The 17,312-nt window shown below is 56.6% G+C and overlaps 6 protein-coding genes and 3 non-coding genes across 9 annotated transcripts, besides 1 other annotated feature; 3 read left to right on the top strand and 6 right to left on the bottom strand.

The window, feature by feature from the left end:
- Positions 1 to 856: 856 nt before the first annotated feature.
- On the bottom strand, positions 857 to 2,131 carry CYME_CMQ041C (pseudouridylate synthase I; the record flags this gene model as incomplete). The annotated part of the gene is made up of 1 exon (XM_005537951.1): positions 857 to 2,131. The coding sequence occupies one exon, from the start codon at positions 2,129 to 2,131 to the stop codon at positions 857 to 859; it is 1,275 nt and encodes a 424-aa protein (XP_005538008.1).
- A 2,178-nt stretch (positions 2,132 to 4,309) lies between these two features.
- Positions 4,310 to 5,611, bottom strand: CYME_CMQ042C (UDP-GlcNAc:dolichol phosphate N-acetylglucosamine-1-phosphate transferase; the record flags this gene model as incomplete). The annotated part of the gene is made up of 1 exon (XM_005537952.1): positions 4,310 to 5,611. One exon carries the CDS (start codon positions 5,609 to 5,611, stop codon positions 4,310 to 4,312), a length of 1,302 nt encoding a protein of 433 aa, XP_005538009.1.
- Positions 4,912 to 6,372: a sequence feature (possible transcribed region).
- Positions 6,373 to 7,780: 1,408 nt separating this feature from the next.
- On the top strand, positions 7,781 to 9,142 carry CYME_CMQ044C (aurora kinase; the record flags this gene model as incomplete). The annotated part of the gene is made up of 1 exon (XM_005537953.1): positions 7,781 to 9,142. The coding sequence occupies one exon, from the start codon at positions 7,781 to 7,783 to the stop codon at positions 9,140 to 9,142; it is 1,362 nt and encodes a 453-aa protein (XP_005538010.1).
- A 424-nt stretch (positions 9,143 to 9,566) lies between these two features.
- Positions 9,567 to 10,358, bottom strand: CYME_CMQ045C (ATP-dependent Clp protease proteolytic subunit; the record flags this gene model as incomplete). Its single annotated transcript, XM_005537954.1, has 1 exon — positions 9,567 to 10,358. One exon carries the CDS (start codon positions 10,356 to 10,358, stop codon positions 9,567 to 9,569), a length of 792 nt encoding a protein of 263 aa, XP_005538011.1.
- On the bottom strand, positions 10,317 to 10,449 carry CYME_CMQ046R. The gene is made up of 2 exons: positions 10,413 to 10,449; positions 10,317 to 10,361 (listed from the first exon to the last, which is right to left on the bottom strand). It is a non-coding gene; the product is annotated as a tRNA-Ser (tRNA).
- A 122-nt stretch (positions 10,450 to 10,571) lies between these two features.
- CYME_CMQ047T lies at positions 10,572 to 12,462 on the top strand. The gene has a single exon (XR_002461542.1). It is a non-coding gene; the product is annotated as a hypothetical transcript (transcript).
- CYME_CMQ048C (hypothetical protein) lies at positions 10,886 to 12,892 on the bottom strand (the record flags this gene model as incomplete). Its single annotated transcript, XM_005537955.1, has 1 exon — positions 10,886 to 12,892. One exon carries the CDS (start codon positions 12,890 to 12,892, stop codon positions 10,886 to 10,888), a length of 2,007 nt encoding a protein of 668 aa, XP_005538012.1.
- Positions 12,893 to 13,221: 329 nt separating this feature from the next.
- CYME_CMQ049T lies at positions 13,222 to 16,660 on the top strand. Its single transcript, XR_002461543.1, has one exon. It is a non-coding gene; the product is annotated as a hypothetical transcript (transcript).
- CYME_CMQ050C (hypothetical protein, conserved) lies at positions 15,515 to 16,585 on the bottom strand (the record flags this gene model as incomplete). Its single annotated transcript, XM_005537956.1, has 1 exon — positions 15,515 to 16,585. One exon carries the CDS (start codon positions 16,583 to 16,585, stop codon positions 15,515 to 15,517), a length of 1,071 nt encoding a protein of 356 aa, XP_005538013.1.
- Positions 16,661 to 17,312: the final 652 nt, after the last annotated feature.

The raw sequence follows: 17,312 nt of genomic DNA on the forward strand, positions 1-17,312 counted from the left end.
GGCTTGCAAGCGCAAAAGATTTGGTGTACAGCGCTCCCGCTCTGGAGCTCGCCATGCAATGAACAACGAGTCTGTGAAAGGCCACAGATTGTTTCAGTGTCAGAGCGTGATCGCTTCCGGGTTGCACGGTCACGATGACCAGCATTGACGCTGAGGTTTTGGCTGGCGCACCGCCCCTGGGAGCTTGCTTCCCTGGGAAACCGGGCATATGCCATGGTAGCGCCGTGCACCATGCATGCTGGTGCGACTGTGTAGCGCGCGCGTGCGCGATCACGACAAGTACGCACATCAGAGCGACGACAAACGCCACCAGGTTCGAAGCTGTGCTGCGAATGACTATCTGCGATTCGAGTCGGGATCAGTCTAACATCTGAGAATGATCACATTGAGCATGATTCGGCAAACCGTGTGTTGCTGTGTACTGCTTTGCGATGTTATGCGCCGTATGATTCCTTCATGGTACATGATCGACGAGTCAACGCAATCACGCACCAGATTCGTGAACACCGCCAGGAACCAGGCACCGATCGCAGCGCCTCCGCACACGCTACCACGCACACGTTGACCCAGTGCAGGATGCCGTTTGTGAATACTCCACAAGATCGATCCAGCGACGTTCAAGATGTTGTTCGGAGACCAGGCGGTTTGGCCTCGACCTTTCGCACTGCCGCTCGAGGCGCTGGCAGGCACGCAGGCACGCGTGCACCACTGCAACACGGAAATATCCACGCGAAGCCGGTTCAATGCATCGATCGAACACTGGGCAAAGAAACTCGCTGATACCCATCCATCACGACGTTCGACGCTGCATCCATCGTGGGCGCGCTTGCACAGAATCCGTCCCATTCGGATCGCTTCATACGAGAACATCTGCACCCGGAGGAAGAGGCGCTCCCCGATTCCCCGACGACACGGTATGTGTACACTCGTGCGCAGCATCAGCCGTAACGTCTTGCCGTACCGGGTAGCCGTCTGCGTAGTAGACGCGCTCGAGGCATAGTCCGTGCGCCGGAGCAGGTTTCACCCGGGGCGCAATGAGCGCACGCCCTCGACTGCCTTGCTGCAGCGCATCGACAACAAGCGCATCATCTAACTCGCCTCGAGCGACTGCGAGAAATGTTCCCATGATGTTCCGAATCATCCTGTAAAGCGCACCATCGAGCTCGAACTCGAATTTCCACACAGGTACAATACTATCTACGGGGGATGGCTCGACCGAGATTCGTCGGATCGTTCGTACCGTTGAACGCTGGATCTGGTGGCGATCGGCCTTTCCCGGTGGGCTGCTTGCGAACGCTCCAAAATCATGTGTTCCTACGAATGTCTGCAACATCTGTTGCGCTACCGCCCAGTGCTGCATCTGGCGGTAATCTGTGTACGCGTAACGATGGTAGAGCGGGTCGATCCATGCACCAGCAGAAAGGCGATAAACGTAGCGTTTGCCTTGTGCTCGGTAGATTGCATGCCAGGGCAGCAGCTGGTACGTTCGTGTCGAGGGTACAAGATACCAGGCCGGCGGCGGTGAGACCTCCATCGCTCGTACCTGAATCGTTCGGGGAAGGAGTCGATTCAGGGCATGCTCCAGTCGAGATGGCTCAAATGCGGATGTAGCGGCCTTCTGCTCGGGAATATCAAAGTGTATGACTTGGCCTCGAGCATGAACACCAGCGTCGGTGCGTCCAGCACCGACTACCTGGCAGTGCCAGGGATAACCTCCGAGACGTTGTTGCAGGGCCGCTTCGAGTCGGCCCTGGATCGTTGGTGTCGCTCGTGACTTTGCCTGTCGCTGAAAGCCGTGAAAGTCGGTGCCATCGTAGGCGACTACAGCTCGATAGCGCACGAGGTTCTCTGTCGATGGTGCGCTACCCGCGTTGCGAGTAGGCTGCTCACCGGCGAGGCACGCAACCGGCGACAAGTGACTGCCTCCGGGCAGCCAGCAACGGCGCTCTCGAAGGCATCGCCAGAATTGGCCTAGCCTCGACGCGTGCACGACAAGAAGCAAGCGCTTCTTTTGCAACTGCGGTCGAGTGACACTCGTAACCCAAGCAGGACGTTTTTTGAGGTCGCCCAGTGCTGCTGGGAAACGCACCTGCTTTGAATCACTAGAGGCACTGTGAAACTGGAGTTTCATATATACATGATCAGTGAAACAAAAAACGTTCTACGACTTTTGAGGGTAAAACTATATCAACGCGCAGAAGCTTCCCAGTTTGTTTTTCGTACCGGCCGACTGCTATAGGCTTCAGCTCCTCCTGGTAAATCTCGAGAATCAGGGGCTGCCCCACGAGCTCTGATCGCCTAACCTCCTCGGGTCTTGTCTTCAGCGTCGCCCATGTCCTGATATATGAATGGCGGCGTTCAGGTTTTGTATTCACGAACTCCATGCGTTTGCGGACCCTGGTTGAACGCACGAATACACGGAGTCCTCGAACTCGTGCCGCCTGTGCCACTAAAGTCTCGACATACTCCCGTCGAGTAAACGCCTTTTCTCACCCATGTCCGTTCCTGTTCTTCTTATTGGTCAAATGGTCTGCTTCGCTCGGTGGTCGGCGAGGAGGAGGATTTTTCCTTTTTCAAGCATCCGGGGATGACAGGCCGTCAGGATCCGTGACCTCCGTGTCCATAACTTTCCCCTGGATTTTTATTTCCTCAAAACGAACGCATCCCTTTATGCCGTTCGATGAGGACCTTCCCGGAGGCAGAAGGACTTGCGGAATAAAGACGACCGGTGCCGCTGGTTTCACCGTGGGCTGTACGCCTCAGCGATTCGCTCCGTCGACCGATCATTACACTTCACGATGGAAAACACGCCTGCGACGGGGATGGACCACGGAGTGTACCCAGGAATGAAAAGCAGCTCTACTCTCGATAGAATCCACAAAAGTTCGAATGCAATGGGAAAAGTCTCCAACGATTAGGGAACGGCGTGCTGTTGTATGAGTCTTCTCTACGAGCGAAACTGAGGCCGCCAAATGAATCCACTGCAAATAGAACAGATGAAGAGGTCATTGGCCTCTTGGATTTCGATCCTACATAGAAAGGACTCCATCTCCACGAATACCCATGAACGCTCCCATCGCCGCGTCCGCAGAAAGCCTCATCGACAGAAAAACAAACCCCAGTCCCTGTGCTTCATATCGATGGTAACTTACCAGGAACATTGCTGTAGTTACGATTTCGGTCGAAGATGGCCGCGCTTGAACTAGGACTTTTGCGACTATATCCCAGTGTTTTCGAGACTACACGAAAAAGCTGGTGAGAAATAGAGACGCCCGTTGCGGCTGATATCGTCGGTTTCACCTACCCCAAAGTGAACAACGGGTCGCCTTCGACCATCTTTCGCAAGCAGTCTATGAATGTACCTGTTTTGGCGCGGAACGCATATACTTGGTCCTTTCAGTGTTCCTCATCCAGCCGAGTCCATTGGTATGACTGATCTGAGGGAGGAATGCAGTCCTCATTGAACTGTTCACTAGAGCATATATCTAGACGCAATGCGTCTACGATCTATCGAGTACATCGCATAGCGATTTCGATCTCGTGCTATACACCGCAGCAGGGATGAAACAGTACTGCGTTGGAAGGCTATAAGAAGTGATGCTCCGTAGCGTTAAGCGAAACCGCGGCGCCTCGACCTGGCGCGCGTCATTCGCATCACCTGCCTTTTAGAGAATAAGCTATCGATGAAGCCTCGCTTTGACAGAAATGGGGCGCGCTGTGGTGTGTTCGACACCCACATTGCGCTTCTTGACAAACGTCCCAAACGAAGACCATTTGCGTTGACGCCGTACCGACGACGCGAAGCGCCCAGCCAGCGGATCCGTCCTAGGCCTCGCTGGAGGGCGGCGCCTCCTTTGAAACGGCTCCGACCAGCTACGGCTGCAACAGCCGTGCACGTTCAGGAGCGCCCGTGCAACGCGTCGTCAAGTCGCCGGCGTCGAATGCGTGTTCGCTCCGACGGCTGCCTGGAAGCTACTTGGGCACGCCACTCTACTCAGTAAAGTGACGCACTTCAGTCAATGTCATCCGGTGCATACGCGTTTACCAATAGTTCATGGTGAGAGGCGCAGCACGTCTGCATGTTCGGTCGACGATATCGCAACCGCAAGCACACGCGATCCCGCGCAGAAAAGCCTTCCCTGTCCCTCTGCATCGGAACGAAATATCCGCGCAGAAATGTCTTCTCGCATGGTGAAGCGCTTCGCTCCCGAACGCAGTGCGTCAACTGCAGGAATTGCTTCCCGCCAAGTGCGCACGCGCGTGATACGATACCATCATCATCATCATCATCATCATCATCCGTACTCGCCTAGGCGAACCACGCCACACTGCGTAGGACGTACATGCGTAATCCGTAGGCTAACGCGCAACACAGTGCCTGCAAGATCATCAAAACAAGGCAGAGCTGTCGCTCCGTCATTGGGCCGCAGAGCAGGAGGACCAGGTTGAGCAGGTTCATGTGGCTCGGAACGCCCTCAAGCTTGCGAGTCTTCGGATTCAGCCGCGGCAGTCGATGGCGCGGACACCGGATGATCCCCAGTAATTGCGGTAAGCTGTACAGGAAATTGAACACCTGCGGAACGAAGAAGAGGAGGAGCGTCTCGCTGTAGTGTCCCAAGATCGCAGCCATGGCCAAACACATACCTGCAAAGTAGCAGTAGGTATCGCCGACGAATACTGCCGAAGGATACCAGTTGTGAACAAAGAGCGCGGCGCTGGTCGCCAGGAATGGCACGATCAAGTCCAAGGAAAACAGATGGTTCGCTCGTAGACGTTCGGGGTCTGCAACTGGCAAGGCGAACCAGCCTCGCAAATGCGCTGCATTATGTAACGCAACAGCACAGCCGATGACGATGGCTTGACCAACTTCCAAACCATTGATTCCCGCGTGAATGTTAATGGCATTTGAGCAGAACACCGCCAGCAGGAGCATGTAGAGTTTGTATATCCAACCGAGATCGACCAGTCGCGGTACAACAACGGGTAGTTTCCAGAGCTTGGCCCATTCTTTGCCGTATGAAAACGAGGCCACTTTGGTGAGCAGCCAACCGAACCACTGTCGAACCGGCTGCGGTACGATGACCGTTGTGGAGCCGGTGTAGGCTGCCAACAACGGCAGAGCCGCCACGCTCGGTAGAATCATCTTATCGCGCCAACGCAGATCAAGCACATCATCCGCGAACCCAAGCAGAATCATAAATGTTACGGAGGCGAGGGCGGCGTTGTAGAAAGGGGTCGCCTCTGGACCCCGGAACAAGTGGAAGAAGCACAGCCCGCAGAGGTATACGGCAGCCGCTACAAGGCCCAGCGCTTCTGGCACCAAGGGCTGCTCTTGCGTCGCATCAGCGCCCTCTTGCTTCGTCGGCGGCTTGTTCAAGTCACGCCCATAGAGTCCTGCTTTGATGAAAAGCGGTGAGAAACGCGGGATCAGAACGAGCGTCGCGAGGAACACACCGGCGGAGCTCCACCAGTTGAGCGCTATGTGCGCACGTGCCTCTGCATCCAGCTGTACGTAAACAGCTCCAAGTGCCGCCAAGATGAGCGCGAGCGCGTAACGAGCGTTCCATATGCGTGCTCGTAGGCAACGAGGATGCTTGATCGTACTTGACATTGTTGCACCGCTGACGCAGCACAAAACGCACGAGTCGCGTGCGTTCGAACACGTTGCGAAAGGATGGCGCTGTCGTAGCCGCTGTGGCGGTTATGCGCTTCTTCCTCAGAGAGATGCCGCGGCCTCGATTTTTTTTTCATTGACAAAACGTTTACGTAGGCCAGCGTTCTCCGATTATGCGCATTTTTCTTTTCTTACTTTTTTTTTGTGTCCGCGGCCTCGATGCTGCGGTACCTCGCAGCGGGGGTCGGCGGGGAACCGTGGCGCCCTTAGGCTTCGCGGCAACGCAGATGCAGGTCGGTCCGGGAACGGACACCCAAATGCCGAAGCGCCCTTGCCTCCATGACAGGGGCATATATGCAAGCGTTAATGTTTGTTGCCTGATGATAGCCAGCACACCTGGTTTCGGGAGCTTCTGAGTCGAGTTCATTGATCCTCCAGGGATGAGCGTTCCTCGTTCGCCGCGTCGGGCGGGATCTTCGTGAATGTCGTCGAGGAAGGCGACATCTCCGCACTCCGCGAAAGCGTCCCGGATAGGCGCGTCCTTCTCGTTGAAGGAAGGACGGACAGGAGGTCAGGCGAATACAACGATGCCTGAAGTGGAAGGGCATGCCCTTCGTCGGTCCTCGGTCGCAGCAGGGCATTCGCGGGATTCGGCGTCAGCGCCATGGAACTTGCACAGAGACAACAAGATGCGCCGTTGAACGCGCTGAACCCGCATTCGATGAAGATGGAACACTGTACTGCTCGGTATGCGCCTGCCTTGGGATTTTTCTGGACTTTTTTTTTAAATTGTGGATTCTCGACACTCGACGTGCAGTGATAAGGGCTTAAGGATTCGTTCGTAGTTTTAGTTTTCTCGACTTGATCTCCATCCTGGAATTTCGTTCCAATTCCTGCCTCATCATGGACAACACTCCGATGCACAAATCCGCTAGCGAGTAGAACAGCGTCTGCTTCTATGTGCAGCGGACAGGGTGCTCGCTTCGGGATTGTCGGGACGAAGCTCTTGATCGTTGTGTACGACAACTGGCGCTGCAAAACGAAGGCGAGCATCAAGTGTATCCCTGTGTACCCGTCACGCGCATGTGGCGAGCGAAGAAGCAAGCATTCACCCGCCACAGGGCGGCGCTCGGAGGACACATTGTGGTGGATCTATGGAAAAATTGGCCCCAGTCCATCATCATCTGGGCGAAATTCGCACCAAACTTGTTCAACAAAGAATCTGAAAATGGCAAACAGGCTTTAGATCCAACCACCTGCTGGGCAGGATATGCGTCGACAAGAGCCCGCAGCAGAAAGTCAGGATATTGATGCTCTCCTTCGTATGATTTTTCGTGTGCTGGCAACGGAGCTCGAGTGAAGACACACCCTGTCGAATTTGAATCCGGAGATATGCGAGACAGGGATAGGAATCAGTCGCAGAACAAGCCCGCAAAAACTGACCCTTCTGGGGACGCGTAGAGACCCGGACGCTGGTGCGTACGCCCGAGTCGCTCGGTACGTACACCTGCTCCATTGTAAGCGAACATGTATATAAAGATATCAATAGGCACCTAATGCAATAAAACTAGACACATATGGGCACAGGATGTGTGCGTTTTCGCTGCGTGCCGCACGCCGCGCACCCCCCGCGAAATCGAAACGCTTGCGTCGGCAAGCCGCAGGAGCGCGCGCGCGCTCGTAGCCCCGCAGCCGTTTCGATCTGGAGCGCGCAGGGTACCCGGCCCCGACGCCGATGATGCGATGGGGTGACGGCCCTGGCGTTGCGTCCGCTGCAGCGGGTCGCTCGTCAGCGGGAGGCGTTGCAAACGGAACGTCCTGCGCTGGGCGGCAGCGATGCGCAGCGGCGCACTCCACAACGGCACCAGCAGCAGCACCAGCAGCAGAGCTGTTCTCGATATCGGAGCATTCGTCGACCGCGGCAGCTGCTGAAGAGGCCGCGATACGCACAGCAGCCGCCCGTGCCTGCTACCAGGGGTCGCGTTCGGCTCTGCTGTATCAGGCGTCGACGTTCCGTTGTTGGGCGAGGTGTGTTGTCGCTGTGGGTGCACCAAACGGACCGAATCGGTCGTTGATTTCATAACATACGAACTGCGTGCAAGCACAAGTTCTTGCTCATCGATCGTTAGAAGGTGTCCGAGCTCAGTACACAACGTTGTTCGCAGTATGCAGGCGACACCAGGCCTTGCGGTGCAAGCTGGTACGACGCCTGAGGTACGCAAATGGAAAGCTGACAACTCGCGGCAGCTTTACTCAGACGCAAAGGCATCACCCGAGAAACTGCTTGAAAGAGCGTGGCTGCGGCTTGGCCGGCGCGATGCAGACGCCTTGCGAGAAACGTCAACGCGAGCTACTGCCAATGCATCAGCGTCAGCGGCAGAGTTGGCTACCAGGGCACCGTTATCGCCAGTGCTGTCTCGGGTAGATAGCAAGGACGCCAAGCTCCACTATACGCTGCAGCGCAGCACGTCCAAGGCTGTCATCTATGCTTCCGAGGATCCTCATCGGAACAGCAAGAACAAGGCTATCTCCAAGAGACAACTCGTCACTGAATGGACTCCCGACAAACGCATAGCCATGCAGGTGCCGGATGAACGCCCGCGGGGCACTGTAACGGCAGCAACTGGCCCGGTGTCGACGGCGGTCCTGCGAACGCCAACCGCCTCTACCCCGGAACGACGACCCTGGACGCTGGGCGACTTTGAGATCGGAAGGCCACTGGGGCGCGGCAAATTCGGTAATGTTTACCTTGCACGGGAAAAAAGGACGCGCTACATTGTGGCACTCAAGGTCCTGTTCAAGGCTCAGTTGCAGAAAGCCGGTGTCGAGCACCAACTGCGTCGCGAGATTGAGATCCAGTCGCATCTACGGCATCCGAATATTCTTCGCCTTTTCGGGTATTTCCACGACGATACGCGCGTCTTCCTAATCCTGGAATACGCCGGGCGAGGTGAGCTGTACCGCGAACTCCAGAGATGTGGCCGTTTCAGCGAGCGCCGCACGGCGACCTATATCGCGCAACTCGCACACGCACTGGAGTACTGTCACCGCAAGCACGTTATCCACCGAGATATCAAACCGGAAAACTTGCTCCTAGGCATCTTCGGAGAGTTGAAGATTGCCGATTTTGGTTGGAGCGTGCACGCACCGCAGTCTCGTCGGAATACACTGTGCGGCACCCTAGATTATTTACCGCCGGAAATGGTTGAGGGCGCGCCACATGATGCGCGCGTCGATATCTGGAGTTTGGGCGTGCTCACCTACGAGTTCCTGGTGGGAAATCCGCCTTTCGAAGCGCAGAGTCACGAAGAGACGTACCGACGCATTGCACGAGTGGATCTGCGCTTCCCGCCGAGCGTCTCTGCGGGGGCGCGAGACCTCATCCGGAAGCTGCTGGTGCGCGACCCGGCCGAGCGTCTGCCACTCGATGCTCTGCTGAAGCACCCGTGGATTCAGGCCAATGCTGAGTTCGTGCCACGAATCGGTGAGTTGTCTTTACCGCCGCGAATGCACGCTGCGGAACAATAGGCGACGGGCATCGCCTGCATCGAACTGCTCGGTTACGGCGCTGACATAAAGTCGGCAGTGCACTAGGTAGCTTTCGCAGCGAGCCCTGAATCCTCGATGCCGGTCCACGCTTCCATGCAGGCTGCTGCGGTGGACGTCACGCTGATGCGCAATCAGCAACGTTCGTTTCGCCCGCACTGTCGCTGCAGGTTCCGGGCGATGCGTTCACGCGAGTCCGTATTTCCCGTGGACGTCCGCCCGTACATCCATGCAAACAAGTGCAGATACCGTTGCCACGTGCGACTTGCGCACCTGCTCCGAGTGAAGCGCACGTTGCCGTCGCGTCGCATGACGCACGCTCGCTACCAACACGCTGACCAGACTTGCGTCTGCTATTGGCGAGGGCGCACGTGCCTCGCTGTGTGTGCATACATGTGTGCGCAGCTCAGCGCTCGTCGGAACGAGCCTCCCGCTTATCCTCCTTCAGCGCGTCTCGTTTGTAAATGACCTCATCGATGAGACCGAACGCTTTCGCGGCCTCCGCAGACATGAAATGATCGCGCTCCATTTTGTCCGCAATAACATGCTTATTCTGACCCGTGTGCTTGGCGTAGAGCTCGTGCAAACGCTCACGCAGAAACAGAATCTCATTGGCGTGGATGGCAATATCTGAAGCCTGCCCGCCGGCTTGCCCACTCGGCTGATGAATCATCACACGAGCGTTCGGTAAGCAGCGGCGCTCGCCCGGCTCACCCGCGCATAGCAGCAACGATGCCATAGAGCTCGCCTGGCCCAAGCAAACCGTGTGCACCGGAGCAGATATATATTGCATGGTGTCGTAGATCGCCATCCCCGCTGAGATGATGCCCCCTGGTGAGTGAATGTACATAGAGAGCGCCTTCGCCGGCGCTACCGACTCCAAGTACAGCAACTGCGCAACGACGAGAGAGGCCACGGTATCCGTGATAGGACCGTTGAGCACAATAATACGCTCTCTGAGCAGACGCGAGTATATGTCGTAGACGCGCTCTCCTCGCGGTGTCTGTTCGAGGACGATGGGTACGAGTTGCGCTTGAGCGGCGTCAGCGCCTGCTGTCGTGGGCCCAGCGTCGAAGCCCGGGCCGGTTCGGTTCGGAATCCCAGGGCGGAACCAGGAGTAAAAGCGAGCACGTGCACCTAGACGCGAAAAAGTTTGCGCAGACGGCAGGATTCGAACCTGCGCGGCGAGACACCACATGATACCGAGGCGTCAGCGCGAGGCAATGTATACCAGCACTGGCTGCAGAACGCGTTCGAGTCATGCACCTTAACCACTCGGTCACGTCTGCCGGATAATCATACCATTGCGTGCGAAATCTGTATATAAAGGGTATTGGGGGAGTTGCGGCTCGAGGCGGCGCTTGGCGCTAGCGGCGCGCGTGTGCCTTCGTCCACCCTGACTTGCTCGCTCGATTGCTTGCGGGAACGACCTGGCAATCGAGCTGCGCACTGTGCGGGGAACGCTTTCACAAGCTCACCGAGCGACTGGCGTTAAGCTGAGTGCGCGAATGCCTAGTGTCTTCGGCGCAACGGGACACTGACGCTGCTCTCTTGTTTCCCTTAGAATAGTGGTGTAAGGCACGTGATCGCGCACGGGGTCTGTGTTCGATGAGTCACGTGCCCGCTGCGCCTGTGTGTGTTGATGATGCGCGAACAAGGTATGAAGTGATCGAGTGTTGTAACGTTTAGGTCCTTCTCTGGCGTGATATGAGCGGGGGATAGGAATTAATCGCGAACATAGCGACCGGTTACTCGGGGAAGTGCATGCAGGCTGCCGTTGACTGTTACGAGGATCGCGGGGAGCGCGCTCGAGTCGCTGCTCTTGTTCAAGGGGCTCTCACGATGCTGAGTCGCAATGCGTGAGCGGTTCGCGCTGGTTAGCAGGGCGACCTGCTGTTCGAGCTTCTGCGTGACACGCTCTGCGCAGCGCATGTCATTTTCAATATCGGATAGTGTTGATGAGGACTCGCTGGGCGAGCGCCAGCGCGAGCTGTGCTCCGGATCAGCAGAAACTGGGCTGCGCAGCAGAGTGTCCGCTGGTGAGGGGTGCTCGTGCGCTGGGCTTTCTCCGGCAGAGTGAACATGCTCGGCGAGTGCGCAGGGTGAGGGATCTTCCGATGCCGAGTCGTCGCCCGTACTAGGGACCAGACCGGCAGCGATCTCCCGCCGTACTGCAGCAGCCTCGACCCGCAAGGCAGCGTTTGCGAGCATCATTCCCTCCAGCGTCGTCACGAGATTTTCAATAACGTCAATGGGTGGCACCCTGGCAAATGCACTCGCAACTAGTTTGGTATGCTCGCCACTCGCGTCACCACAAGCAGATGCATGTCTTTGGAGCAGACTAGCGGCTTCGTTCAAAAGTCTTGCATGGTCGGAATCGGTGCAGTCTCCTAGAAGAGAACGCAATCGAGAAGCGAGCGCGCCGAAAACCTCCGAATGACTCGCACACAATTGGTCGAGGGAGCTGCTTGACGCATTCGTGAAATCCCGAGCATAGGGTGGATCCCACTCCATCGAGTCCGTATTGGCTTTGTGCTGGAAGGCGCCTTCGTCACTGGTATCGATCGGATCTCTCTGCTTCTGGTGTTTGTTGCTGGATCGACAGCAATCCTCGTGACGAAGGGTAGCTGTTCGCTGGTTCGCTGGACGTGGTCCGCTCGTCTCGATGGACAGGCTCGGTGATGCAGATCGCCGCGAGTCATGATCGACTTGTTCAGCTTGTTCCTCGTATGGTCGGGGCACGGGCTCTCCGGTGATCTGAGACGCAGAAGCAGCCGGTCTTGACTCGGCTGTACTCGCTTTCGCATCGGGCTCGGCGTCTGCAGTTATCGTTTTGCCACTGCCAACATCTTCGCTCTTCGACGAGGGCATTTCAAGATTCCTGCAACCGATTTGCGCCACGTCTCGCGAGCCTCTCAATAAAGCATATGAGCGACGAGTATCAGGTTCTGGGGACTTGCCTGAAGGCAGCCCCCTGTGACCTGGAGCTGCTTGGGAGTCGTCCGCGAAACGCACGCAGACTGATCCAGGACGGCCTGCAAGCCCCAGTACAGAGTCGCTTTGCGAGCCACGCTGACCCTCACAAATCGCTTCCGTATCCGGGTCAGCGTCCTCGGCTGGCCGTGGTGCACAGCTGTCCTCGGTACACCTGTGTCTCCAAAAGGATGCGCGAGAGTTCGCGGCAACGTGAACGAGTGCTCGCGTTCGCAGCTCGAGAAACCTCCAGCATGCTACAATTATCAGGCGCAGCTTGCACCATACATAAACTGCGCGACGAAGAATCGCCCTCCACCAGATTCCCATTGTAGCACGCCAGCGCCAGTGCGCCAAGCCCCCAAGTGCCAGCAAAACTGCCGCCACCATAGCACCAACAGGCCGAGCGTGCTGACCCCAGCACTCGCGGGGTGGAGCGGTGGGCCAGTGAGAGACCAGCGCCTTCGTCCAGTGCTTGATGCGCAACAACGCGTGTCCAGGTGTTGCGGCCGCTTCGCCTTGCCCAAAGATGCGCCCATACTCTGGGTACTCTCGTAAGAGCGTCTGATGCGCGAGCGCACGGATTGACTCTCCTCGTCTTTCCGCAGCGACCCAGTGCGCGAGTGCCGCACCGCTTCCGATAACCATACCGATGTAGACTCGCCGGCAAGCCCGGTACCAGGCCTCAGGGAAAGCGCTTGAACAGCTGCGCTCCGCGTCAGGTGCAACCGTTGACGCCGCTACGCACACGTTGTCCATTGTTCGGCGCAAGCGCAGCGGGAATTTGAATTGATGTCGCTGGGGCTCGCCGCCCTGCCTGAATCGCTGGCGGACGGACGGACGCCCTGGGGGTGAGGCGGCACCAACGGCGACGGCAGCGGGCCGCATTGCGATGCGCATCGGAATCGGCACGTTTCGGAGGTGCCACCGATGCGTTCGTTTGATCCGATATTGTAAAGACAAATCCTGTTTTATACAGTTTCTTCCGTTTTGTAGATGCAGGTACCGTTTCGATGATGCTGCCGACGACGCCGTGCAGCGCTAGGCGCCCGCGGCCAGCACGCTCGCAACGGGCAGCGTTTGCGCGCATGCATGAACCTCTGCCAGTGCGCGTGTGCGGCACCAGGAAGCACTGAGACGTGTTCGAGGCTGTGCTCTGAAGCCCGCCTGTCTGCCTGTCTGCCTGTCTGCCAATTGCGGACGCTGTGATCCCGGTAAATCATCCATGTGGCACCACTGCGGCAGGCAGTGCAGAGCTTGAATGCAGCACTCATCGACTACCCAGCGTACGATAGCGACGACGCACATTCCGCGTGTTGACACGCGCCGGGTACCTATGGTCGGTGGCTGGAGATCGACAGGGAATGCCAGGTACCGACGCCTTACAAAACGCTTTTGCCCGAACTGTGCCTGCTATGCAATGCGTATCGTCGGTCGAGCGACTGACGTCACACTGCAGCGCGCCCAGTAGCGAGATGGTGCCAGAAACCTCGTACACGTCATCCAGTCATGCGTCAGGACGATACCTGGAGCTATGAGCACGTCATTTTGACTCTTTCGCTGCAGAGTTCAGCGACGATCGACGACGGCATTCGGGAACTGTTTCTGTACCATCTCCGTATGGCAACAGCAGCGGGGTGCTTCCAGGGGCGCAACGGACCCGTGCGCCACACTTGCCACCCGGAGAGTCGCTTGAACGAATTATGATACCCCGATGCCAAGTAGGGTCTGCAGTTCGTCGAAATCAGGGTCGTGACTGGTGTGTGGACTACCATGCAGTCGAATACGGGTGAGTCTCGGCCGCTTTCCTGGCTACCGATAACCACGGCACATCCTGGAATCCCCGATTCGTCTCATCGATCCCAGACTATCAGGAAGGTTTCAGCGACATCGACGCGCTCGAAGCGAGAACGCATAACGCTTCACGATGCGAGGGTTTGCCTTCACCACGAGGGACTCGGATGCTTCCGAGTCGTTCATGCTGTGCATTCTGATGAACGAGTTGAGGTTAGGCGCAAGCGCCACCTGTTTCTACGTGCTCATCCTCTGACCGAGATCGCTCACAAAGATACGCGTTCACGTACCCTGGACATTGCCTATCGTATCGAGGAAGCGGGATGCAGTGCGCGATCCGCCACAAAAACGACCGCAGCGCGCTGGATGCGATGCAAAAGCGCAAAGGCACCCCTGCTGTGCACGAAACGCAACGAATGGCGGCGACTTGCAAGAGATCCACATTGAAACTGCTACAACAAAGCGGTTCATAACCGCTGGGCGAGCGCTATATAGCTGATACGTGAAGAAACGCAATACCACAAACGGCGCTTCTAGGACGGCCAACACACTCGCGTCATTCGCTCGATGCAGCAGAGCAATTTTTACATGCACCGTCGACGAAACCCAGCGCCCTGCCTGGACTTGTTTCGCAATATCGCAAGAACAAAGATGCGCTCGTAGGTACCAGAACATGCAGCGCATTGCTCTCTCGAGTGAAGCGTGCCGTTGAATCCGCATCCAATGTCATGCAGAATCTGGAACTGGCCCAGCATACACGAATTCATAATTGCCGGCAGGTACAGCACCTGTTGACGCGGCTACACCAAGCCGCATCTCGACGAGACTCGATTATGCTGTTTTCGTATCCCGTCAGCGGGTACGGAAAACGGAAACGGCAGCGGATCGCACCCCGTGATTTCGTGCTTATGGATCGGAAGCGCTGTTGTTCCTGTCATGGTGGCCTCGACGAGAGGTGCCACTCGCAATCCAAACATTCGCCACGAATCAGGCTACTGGTGCAGATGCAGTTGATGGTTCAGCAGACGTTGTCAAATGACATCCTCTGTCGCATACGATACTGCACAACGAACGGATTTAACGATGCTGCACATGTAGAACAAGTGCATCCGAGGAGACGCTCCACGTTCCGCAGCGTAGATTGCTTTCTGCCTTGACACTATTCCAAAGCGAACCGTCGCCCCAGGTGTCTCCATACAGCGCGGAGCGTCTGTGCTTCGACCGCGCATCCATTTACCACTGCAACCATTGAACAAGTCGTGCTTCTCGGCGTTATCTAGACCGGGTCCAACGGTGATGTGCATCGAACAAGTGACCTGTGAGCAACAATGGGCGTACTGGGGATGACAGACTCCGCAACTCGCGCGAGGTGCTCCTCGAAACCCCGTAATACTCGGGGAATACGTCAGGCCATAAAGCCGAATGGCCCCGACGATGCATCATTGCATGCAAAGAAGCAGCATAACCTGGAAACCCCGTAATACTCGGGGAAAACGTCAGGCCATAAAGCTGAATGGCCTCGACGATGCATCATTGCATGCAAAGAAGCAGCATAACCTGGAGTTGCCTTAGCAACCCGAACATCGATCAAACATAGTCGAGTGTTGCCGGGTCTGGTTGCCAGAAGACCACATTCTGACACGCGCTTACGAGCAGTGCGTACTGCGGATTAAACCCTAACGCCCGCGAATACATGGAATGCCCGTGCAGAACGTGACACGGATTCCCCGTCGCCCTTTCCCAAATGTGAATGCTTGCATCTTCTGATCCCGAAAGCACGTACTGTGAGTCCGGACTAAAGCATGCGTCAAGCTCATAGGCCTGGTCATTCGCGTGGCCTCTACAGAGTGTCTGCAGACAACCGTTGAATGCGTCCAGTATCTGAATGCGTGGATTCGGTTCAGCCGCACCTACGAGCAGTGAGCGGCCGTCGCCGCTAAACTTGAGTACGGTTGGCTCAGAGGTTGTTACGTTGCTCTCAAAGTCGATAAATGGGCCCTCATCCCATTTGCGGAGATCGTAGAGCTTAATCACGAGTTTCAACAGGTCACTGAATGCTACTGCAGCGACAAGACCAGATGGATCGACGGCAACTGCGGGGCGCCCTCGTACCTGCAGCACGCCTGCACAATGGGGATAACGAATGTCCCAGAGCCGCATGGTGCCGTCCAATGCTGCTGACATGAACGAATCATCATTCGGCGTCACTGCGATGGAAACAACGCGCGCACGATGACCACGAAAGTACCGTATGTATTTGCTCTCCGTTAACGACAGATAGCGAATATGATCGTCCCAGGACAGCGGCGCATTGTCCGGTGCCCGGGCTTGGAGTGAACCGCTGCCGGGGTCCAGAACTGGTTTGCTTGCGCATAGTACTGCAGATTTGTGGTTACCGAAGCGAATGACACCGCACCCGTAGCGTTTCACTGGTATTGTCGTCAAGAGTCTGCCTTGAACGGCGCTGTACACACTGATGAGGCCATCATCACCACCGGCCGCTACGATTTCGCCATCAACCGAAAAGTCTAGAGTGCAGACCTGTTCTTGATGGACATTTTTGAAGACTTTTGTTTTGCGCAGGCTCTGCATCGCTCGGTTGTTTAGCCTCACTATCGGAAGGTCTCGCTGCTGCGAAGTGAAAACTCTGGGCTCCATGCTCCAATTCCGTACTGAACAGCGAACGAAATTGACAACGTTCACTGCCAGGTTCTTTGAGCTTAAAGGTAGCGCTTCACAGCCAAGAGCACCTCGAGACGCCCGTGTCTAGTCCCAGTTAATATTTTGGCTCGGGAGCAAGTCACTTTGGAGCGCCCGCTCCCGAGGCACTGCCCTGCGTTCTCCGGCCACGGTTCAATGGCGCGTTAGCCCTGACGCGGGGGCTTGTGAAATCGCGGACCTGCAGCGACCACGTCTCTACACCCGCTTACTTGGTGGCAGCAAGCTGCGGTGTTTCAGCGTGTGTCGACGCAATGAACCAGTCTGCAAGCGGGAAAGCAACAAAAACAACACTGGCAAAAGTCCCCAGGTCTCCGAAAGCGATGAGTTAAACGGCTTGGCCTCGACTGAGCTAAACGTTCGCTACAGGGCCATGACACCAGTCAGGCCACTGAAATAACGCCAAGATTAATGATGGTGCAGGCACCGTGAACTTGCTCAGCAGCTGAGGCGCGTTCCACAGGTCGTTTCAGACGTTGTTCGACACCAGAACCCGCCGCATACGAAGGCACGACGCGCTGCGTTGCAGAGCGAACATGTGCTGTCCATATATATTCCAATAGTAACACTTTTGTACTATGTGCAATGGACGTCGACGCAGCGGCGAGCCACGAGCCGCGCCCCTACTCGACAGGGATGTTCATCGAACAGTGTATAAGGCAGCTGC

This window comes from Cyanidioschyzon merolae, chromosome 17 (assembly GCF_000091205.1).
Source record: "Cyanidioschyzon merolae strain 10D DNA, chromosome 17, complete genome".
Taxonomy (NCBI): Eukaryota; Rhodophyta; class Bangiophyceae; order Cyanidiales; family Cyanidiaceae; genus Cyanidioschyzon; species Cyanidioschyzon merolae.